The sequence below is a fragment of the Episyrphus balteatus genome, chromosome 3 (genome assembly GCF_945859705.1).
Source record: "Episyrphus balteatus chromosome 3, idEpiBalt1.1, whole genome shotgun sequence".
Classification (NCBI taxonomy): Eukaryota; Metazoa; Arthropoda; class Insecta; order Diptera; family Syrphidae; genus Episyrphus; species Episyrphus balteatus.
In genome coordinates, this window is record NC_079136.1 from 121,553,373 (window position 1) to 121,563,004 (window position 9,632).

General features: G+C 27.6%; 1 protein-coding gene across 3 annotated transcripts in view; it reads left to right on the forward strand.

The window, feature by feature from the left end:
- The window catches only part of LOC129913906 (probable serine/threonine-protein kinase DDB_G0267686), a 155,865-nt gene extending 148,539 nt beyond the window's left edge, over positions 1-7,326 (forward strand). The window contains exons 7-8 of one of the 3 annotated variants that reach the window (XM_055992878.1): positions 4,387-4,494; positions 5,164-7,326. In XM_055992878.1, coding sequence (XP_055848853.1) covers positions 4,387-4,494; positions 5,164-6,416 — 1,361 coding nt within the window. In that variant the 3' untranslated portion in view covers positions 6,417-7,326. Of the gene's footprint in view, positions 1-4,386; positions 4,505-5,163 lie in introns of all 3 variants that reach the window. The other 2 variants (XM_055992880.1, XM_055992879.1) reach the window with 2 other exon arrangements.
- Positions 7,327-9,632: the final 2,306 nt, after the last annotated feature.

Sequence of the window (9,632 nt, forward strand, 5' to 3'; positions counted from 1 at the left end):
AAATAAAATGTCAGGGTCATTTCTCGAAAAAGAAAAAATAAACAAAATTTTCAAGCTTATTAAACCATAACAATCTTAATTAAAAAAAAACGAAAATCATAGAAAAAAATATGTAATGAAAAATAAAATTCTTATTCCATAAAGTAACGAATTCTTGTAAATTTTTATTTAATTTTATTATTTTTTAACTTTTTTTTATTTTTTTTTTTTATTTATTTTGAAAAAAATAAAAGTTTTTCAAAGAACTCGTTCTTTCATCAAAATGATTTTCGTTTCCAATTTACTTCTACCATTTGAATCAATTAAATTTGGCTTAAAAATTCTATACAATTTACCATCCAATTAAACTAAATTTAATTAAAAAAAAAAAAAAAAAATTAAAGATGAATTTTCTAATTTGCGAGCGCGATGGTAAATTAGAGGAATTCGTCGAAAAAAAATTAAATTTCCAAAACTCATTTGCATATAATTTTGTTTAAATATTAGAGGATTTTTGTTGTTTTGAAAAATAAAACAAAAATTCACCAAAGCTGCCTTATAAAATATTAAATTTCGAGAAGACATCCAAAGAGAAAATATAATCGACGAATAATAAAGCGTCCCTTGTTTTTATACCTTGAAAGGGAAATTGTTTCTTTTTTTTTGTTTTAAATCCATGCAACAACACATACGATCATAAAATGAGAGGATAACTAAAATTTATAAATTAATTTAAAAAACAAAACTGTCAATTAAATATTTGTATTATTTAAATTTTTATTACAAAACAAAAATCTATTTATTAGTGTTACAATTTTATTATTAATTATAATAATGAAAAAAAAAACAAATGAACGAATGTTATTTAGCAACATAATTTTTTTTTTTTAATAATTTTATTTGAAAAATAAATAAATGTAAATGTTTCAATTATGTATTCAAAATTGTTTAATTTCATTTTTTTTATCAATTCAATTCAATTTCTGGTAATTTGTTTTCATTTTCAAAGAAATTTTGTTTTATTTTTTGCTTAAACCTTGAACGCAATTCGAGCTTTGTTTATTTTTGATTTTCTGCAATGCTTTCTATCGAACATAACTCCAAGATTATCTCGAATCAAATTTATTTGAGGGATATTTACGATTCGATGCATATGGTTAACAAATGGTCCCAAAATTTAACGTCAAAACAAAAACAGTAGATAGGGTAGGTGGTGAAAGTTTTCAGAAAAATAATAAAAAATATCCTAGTCATATATTTTGTGAGTTATGGACTTTCAAAAAAAAAATCGAAAAAATGGTCACTCTGTGACGGTCTTTCATGTGCGTTGACTACAAATCTTAAGTTTTCTCAATTTTTACTTTACTACAGAACCTTGAATACTCCTGCTAACAAATGAAATACAAATTTTAACATAGCTGCATGAGTTTTGAAAAAAATATGACTTTTTTGCCCAACTAAGTACCTACTCAAAAATTTTACATGACCCTTATTCAATGAACCATAGTGTAAAAAAAATGCATTGCGATATTTTGGCAAGTTACCTTAAAAGTTGGTGTGTTCAATTCTCTTTTCAAAATGCTATAACATTGTTGAATATATTTCATAAATAGCGGAAACAAAAATATTTTTCTTAAAAAATCCGAACTTTTTTATTCTGTAATTTTTCCATATTAGGTACCTATTTCATTTTTGTACCCTCTCAGAACTGAATTTGTATTTTTCGCAGTAGTAAAGTGCTGGTTTTTTTGAAAAATAAAAGAAGCGATTTGCTTCAAAAATACAATAATTTATCTCGTTTTGTTACGAACACTCAAAGAATTGATGGTTTTATAAAGGAAATGTAAGGGCCATTTCACTCAAAACCCATAACTTTCAACAAATCTTGTTTCGGGGCCTGCCATTAGATATTTTTCTTGATATCATTTAATTAATTTAATTAGCAAATGGTCAATAGCTAAATAGAAAGTCTTTTGAAAGTTTGTTTAACTTAAAACAACAATTCGCTTTCAAAATACAGAAGCGTTGTTGCCAGCTTAAATTTTCTTCTTCTTCTTGTCATCTTTTTATTTATTTTATTTATTTATCTTTTTTTTTCATTTAGTTTATTCACAATTTTTCAATACAAAACACTTCAATGCATGGCTTCGTTGAGTCAAAAACTATTCTTCAAAACAACGAAAAATATATCAAACGGCTTCTATATAAAAAAAAAAGGAAACGCTTAGCTTTTTTTCAATATTTTATGCATAATAAAATTAAGCAACAAAAATAAACAAAACAAAAACCACTTAAACTAATATCCAACACTATACCTAACTAATTTAATTAAATTGTAATTGCGTCTTCAGCACATGAAAAATAAAAAAATAATAATTATTATTATTTATTATTTATTAATATTAACAAAAACGAATTGAAAAAAAGCAAAACAAAAAGTCTATTTATAGTCCAATTAAAAATGCAGGTAAGGTATTTTCAACGTTTTAAAACACATTATATAGTTCAAAGGCAAAAACCCACCAAAATAAAAACCCCTACACCCTACAATAGCTTAAAAAAAAACACAAATATTTTTACAATAAAAATTTAAAAAAAAGTTTTCAAAAATACAGCTTTAGCAATAATATAATTTTAGGTACCTTTTCTTTACTTTTATTGTTTTTTTTTTTTCATTTCAATGTTAAATGTAAAGTTAAAGTTTATTCCGTTTATTAAAATTGAATATTAACATTGTACATACAATTTATACATTCGTTTAGAAAGTTATGTGTTATTTTACGTCAGTTTATAAGATTTGGTAATACTTTTCACTGGTTCTAAAAACTATCAATACTTTACGACCACTCATTAAGTAACTATTTATAGCTTCATTCCCCTCACATCGTCTCACATAATCTCGCGTCAAACTTAGAGCGTTTATGTTCATTGCGAACGCATATCTTTCAACCGAATCCTTTCGAGATTTTGGTTCCAAGTTACTATCTCCGAAAGTAAAAAAAATATATTTGGATGCATATAACTCAGCAACCAGACCTCGGAGAAACTTTTGATTTTCAGCTATTAATAGAGGTTCAAGAAGCCTTTCATTTGATGTATCACTCCATCGATTTGAAGGACTTTTTTGAAAATCCATTATTTTTCGAAAATCCGAAAAAAATAAATTTGTAATTTTTTTTACATAAATAGATAGGCCTGTTCATTGTGAACACGTATCTGTAAACCAAAACTTGTTTCGAGACTTTGATCCGAAAATATCTGCATCCGAAAGTAAGAAAAAAAAAATATTTCGATTGCAATAATTCAGCAACCAGACCTCGCAAAACTCGAAAAAACTTTTGATTTTTAGCTATGAATAGAGGCTATAAAGGCCTTTCTTTTGATGTATCACTCGATCGAAAATCCGAAAAAGAAAATTTGTATGTTTTACATAAAAGATAGGCCTGTTCATTGTGAACTCATATCTGTAAACCACAACTTTTTTCGAAACCGTGATTCAAAAATATCTGCTTCCGAATTTAAGAAAACATTTTTTTTCAAAATTCTAACATTTACCTTGGTTCAGGCAAACTCCAGTATGTCTAGCCATGTAATTAGTTTACTTAAAAAAGTAGGTATATCCCATAAGAAATCTAGTGCGTAAAAAGATATAAATTATAAGATTTTAATCTGGCAGTTCCCTCCTCCAAAATGGCATTTCTTTTAAAAGTTCAAAAAATAAAAAGGAATAATACCGAAAGGATATACATGCTTAACTCATTTCACTCTAATGTGTAAGGCGCATTGTATATGTGGTTAACTTTACAATCGTACAAGTGAAAGCAAAAATTTTAAAAATTATGATATCTGAACAGTATTACCAGGTCTACATTTCCATTTAACAAAAATATGTGTATTTTCTATTTCTGTATTTGAATTTATGTGTCGATCTATCTATATGTTTCATCACATTTGTCTATAAAAAAAACGTCACGAAAACAAAACAAACATTTAAACTAATCAAATTTTTTTTTGGAATTTTTTAAAAACTATTTTTATAATCGATTGTTGCTTATTTTTCTAATAAGAAAAACCTTATATAAATAATATAATTATGCAATTGTTATATGCTTGAATACAAACAAATAACAAAAATCTATAATCTTCCAGTTCATATATAATCTATTTTCATTGCTTCAAGCTGCTCATACGTTCTCAGTGCTTCCATTTTTTTTTTCTAAATATAATCAAAAGTTAAAAAAAAAAACTAAAAAAAAAAAAACTTCAATGTTAAATAAAAAAAAAATTAATTTTTTGCTTTAGTCTGAGATCATTCTCATTCTATAAATTAAACGTAAAAAAAAAAACAAAAAAAAACCCATCCATTTGCATTTTGTTTTTCTTTTTTTTTCTGTTCCAATTCCTTAGCGCCAGAACGTACGATGAGCTCGGCATCGCTAGAAGATGTATTAGCCTCGCTTTTGGGATTACCAACAACGCAGGTGCCGGCCACCAATGAAACATTCAGGTCCACAGGTATGAACCTGTAAGTTTTGTTCCAAAAAAAAAAAACAGACAACAAAAAAAACTATTTATTTTATACATTTTTTGTTTGAAACTTTTTATTTATTATTAACAAAAAGAAAAAAAAAATATACAACATTAAAAGACAACATGTGTTTCTTTTTTGTATAATATCGATGTGTGTGTGTGTGTTTGTTTAAATTCTCATCTATGTGTATTAGATGCGGGCATCAAAGGGTGGTTAAAATCGAACTTCTCTTCAACTCCATCTATTGGAAAAAAAGAGAAACAAACAAAATTGTGTATCGATATTTCCTCCCGCTTGAGACCCCGCCGCCGCCCACAAGCAAGCGCTTTTCTTGTCTAGCTTTACAAAATTTACAAAAAGAAGACGCAATTACAACAGAAAATATTTTTTTGTTCCAACTTCAGAAAACAACATTTAATTTTTTATAATTTTGCTACATTTTCTTAATTTGCGTGTGATACTCAGATGTGTGCTATTAATAGAGGGCGCTGCCAGCATGATCAGCCAATTTTTTTCAGTTTTAGTTTTTCTTTTTTTTTGGTTCTCTTTCTCTCTGTCTTTCCATCGCATATTTTTCAAAAAAAAATCTTATTTTATTTCTTTGTGGTCTCCGCGCTTGTTTTCGGAAACTCTTTCTTATTTCTTTCTTACAGGCGATTCAGCTAGTGAGGCTGCCCATACACGCATGACAACATCCGCTTCGCCAAGCAGCTTACAAGTAGTCGATCAGCAGGCCCGCTTCCGTCGTCGCAGTGAAGGTGACGCCCAGCGTCAGAAGGAACAACAACAGCAACAATACCTAAAGCAGCAGCAGGTTTTGCAAACACTCAAAAACGCTAACCAAAAGCCATCACAAACAGCAGTGACATCCTCCAATAACAACTGCCATCCCGAACCACCCCGCAGAATCAGTCTGGACTCGAGCGAGTCGAAAACCACGTCTGAGTTGCAGATTAAATGCCGCAACACGAAATGCGACCAAGCCACTACCGCGGTCGATGCCAAAAAATTCTACAAGAGTTGCCACAACTGCTCACATCTTTACTGCTCTCGCGAGTGTCGACGCATTCACTGGGAGAAACATCGCAAGGCTTGCCTGCATTCGCGAGCATCCAACCTGTGTCGGCAGGTTCTGTCCACCTGCAAAGATGACGTCGATACTCAGCGTCACCTTAGCCTCCTCGCTCGCAAAGGCTACCTCTCCCAGGGCCGCGGTGTTGTTAGGGCCCTATTCCGCAGCGCTGAATCTGCAGAAGGCTTTATCAGAAATGGCTTTCAGTGTATGGGAGAGGCATCATATGTTCGTTGGCCTGATCTAATGCCTGCCGAGATGGGATTGGAACTGTATTCGGAACTACTCAAACTCAGTACCGAATACAAGCCCGATTCAAAAATGCTTATATATGTGGCAATTTGTGTGGTATCCGAGGCACCGGGTAGTTCTACGGCAGCTGTCAAATGGGAACGTCAGTTGGTGTCACGTTGTGCCAAATTAAAGCTATGCAAATCCATCCTTACAGAATTGGAGAATTCCCAACAACAAATTGTTATGGTTCCCGAACCAGCAACCGAAATACTCATTCTGACATTTAATCCGTCGAAATGTTCCAATCCATCTCAGCGCGAGGTCATCCTAACGAATATTTTGACAATTTTAAGTCGACGAGGTGTTATGCTGAAAAAACATTATCCCGAAATTCATTTGCGATTACAAACTTATGCTGATGGTCAAACGGATCGTTTTAATGCAGTGACTTTGCACCCGAGAGACTCACAAACGGGACAAGGATTTGTTTGTATAATAATGCCATTGCAAAGTGATGGTGAAATTATTAAGCTGCCATGTTCGGATAGTGGAAATAAGGTCAGTACAATTGATGTGGGTGAGGAGTTAATGGAGAGTTGATTAAACTTGTAAGGTGCTTTTTCTACAAAAATAAATAAATGTAATAACAACAACAACTAAAATAACATCAACAATAAAAAAAAAGCACCTCTCATATTCGATATTCTTTAAGAAATACATAAATTTTTAGATTAGGATATAAGAAGATTAATGTATTTGCTATAGTATCGTGTGTCTTCCAGATGCATTTCAGTATTTTTTTTTTCTTTTTTTGACATCTCTACATACATATATATTGCTAGATATTAAAGTTCATACACATTTAAAGACATTTCATTATTTTCTTTTTGTTAACAGTCTTCTTTTTGTTTCTTCTAAAGACTCTTGAAAGACATAATGGCTATTTCCCAACTAACAAGTTACACCCTTTATAACAATGTACTTATAAGATATATAAGAAGCTTGAACGAAGCTTTATCGAAGCACTACCGAAGCTTTTAGATTTAACAGATAGTTTCGGAAGAGCTTGTATAGCTCTTTTACAAGTCTTATCGAAATTAAAGAAACAATGCAATTGACAGTCGGAAAGAAACGGTTCGTTCGGTTTTGACAGTAGCTTCCATTCCTGTCCGTCTATTATAGTTGGGCCTTAAAGCCAGAACTATAATTGATTGAAACGGAGGGGAACAGCGCTCGCAACCGCACTCGACGGATGAAAACTTATCGAAAATACAAAGAAAACAACAACAATTGACAGTAGCTTCTGACTCCATCCGCCAATTATGGTTCTGGCTTAAGACTCCTATAAATATTCTTAGCAACAGTCGATAGAGTTATTCGTTCCTATAAGTGCACAAAAGAATACTTATTGCATTATAATATAATAATGCTTGCGAAAGAAGACCTAAAGGAATCCGTTTACACTCCAATACCACTTCTATACGATAACTCAGAGAATATTTACTGCACATATTATAGTATCAATTCAAAAAGAATAACGTACAAAAAATAGTGTGCAGACAGAACCCCATAAAAATTTCAGGATAAAAACTTATGCAATGTGTGTTTTTTCTTTTTTGTTTTTTTTTTGTGTAAACAAAATTCCGATTTCTTCAATTTTTATAAAACAAGTAGGTAACAGAAAAAGGGCCCCCAAATTATGTTTTGCCCCGGACTCAGTCAACTGATAACGTAAACCTCGTAAAACAAATAAGGGATTGATTGCTTGGTATTCTTCTTTATTTAAAATTGGATTAAACATGATTCCTGGTAATTTTTTTTTTTAAACACGCTTGCATCAAAACATCATTTCCTCTAGTCCTTATAACTGAAAGCTAAAAATGTCTAACTGTAAAAACTACAATCATTAAAATATTCTAATTCTATTTTCCTTTCATCTTGTCTACCTTAAAACTAGAAAAAAACTAAAATTGCTTTTATAAAAACAAAAAAAAATATTTTATTATCTTAAAGAATATCGATACACCAAAAAAACAATAAAACAAATAAATTAAATTAAATAAAACTAAACTTTAAACTTAATTTATAAAAAAAGAAAAACAAAAATTTTAAAATAAAATTAATAACTCAAAACATCTCCTTCTGTGTGTAATCGGCTAAGTTGAATATATATAAAAACCAACTAAATTATATATTACTCATTTTTAAAACCTACTTAGTAATTTTTACTAAAAAAAAAAACATATAAATAAAAATAACTACAATATTTTAAATAATTTCATAATATGCCTTAATAAATTTATATTACCAAATATTTTATGTTTATATTTATGAATATATTTTTTGAGTTTAAAATTTATTTTATTGTTAAACAATTAGCAAACCAACTAAATTATCCTAAGATATTTACATTATATATTTAAAAGTAAAAAATAAAACGTACAATATGAAACATCTCATTTATAACCTTAAACTATTTAAGAAATAAATAAAATTTAATTATAATCTAAATGCTTTAATCTTTTTTTTTTTTTGTTATAGCAAAAAATTAAACTTAAATTTAAAAAAATAGAAATTCTTGTATGTCAATGTATTTTTTGTCTTACTAAGCTTAAATTTTAAATCAAATTTTATATAATTATTTCTATTTACAAAAAAAAAATATTTAAAAAAAATAATTAAAAATAAATTTTATATAGGTAAAATATTTATTTAAAAATTTATTTCGATAAATTTAAAAACAAAAAAAAAAATTATAACAATATTTAATTAATTAAAAAAAATGCTTAGCAAAATTTTAGAAGAAATCGAAAAAATATACACTATTTGTCAGCCAATGATCAAAATAAAAATGAAATTCCTGAGTAAATATAAACTATAAATAATAATTATAAATTAATAAAAAGCTTAAATAAATAAAATTGTAATAACTTTTAAATAAAACAAAACTAAAAATAATATTGCTTGAAATAAAAAACTATAACATTAAAAAAAAAAATACTAAATAAATGGTTAGTTAACTTAGCATAAGTAAATATCTATTGTTTTTGTTTTTTTTTTAATTTAGTTTTTAATTATATTTATCAAAATAAAAAAATAATATAAAACAAATTTGAATTATTTATGATAATAAGTACATGTAGTATATATTGTAAAAAAAAAAAAAAAAAAAAAACAAGAAAACAGAAAAACAAAAAGAAAATATAAAAAACAATAATTATTTATATAGCTAAAATAAAATTTAAGTTATTTAAGAGAATTAAGCAAAACTCATGATCATCCAAATAAAATTATTTATATATAGATAAGTTTGACTTATTTATTATTTTATTTACTAACGTTAAAAATAAAAAAAAAAAAAATAACAATTATAAGATTACATTACTAAATATATAAGTTTTTAACTAAGAAGATGAAAACAAAAGCAAAGTTTAATTTATACTCAAACAAAATAAATATAAAACAATATAATAAAAATAATCTTTTTATTAAATGAAGATGATAACAAAAAAAAATAAATGAAGGCGTTTTAAATAAAACTGTATGTAAGATAAATTGAAGAAATTGTTCTTTTTATTTTGGTTCTGAACAAGTAGATGCAAAGAAGAATTATTGAAAAGTAAGTATCAATAATAAAAAAAAATTTAAGAAATGGATATAAACTATTTAAATTTTAAAGTAGAGCATAAATTAACAAAAAAAATTCCATTTCGGAAGCAGATATTTTTGGATCAAAGCCTCGAAAGAATTTGTGGTTTACAGATAAGAGTTCACAATGAACAGTCCTATCTATTTATATAAAAAAATACAAATTTA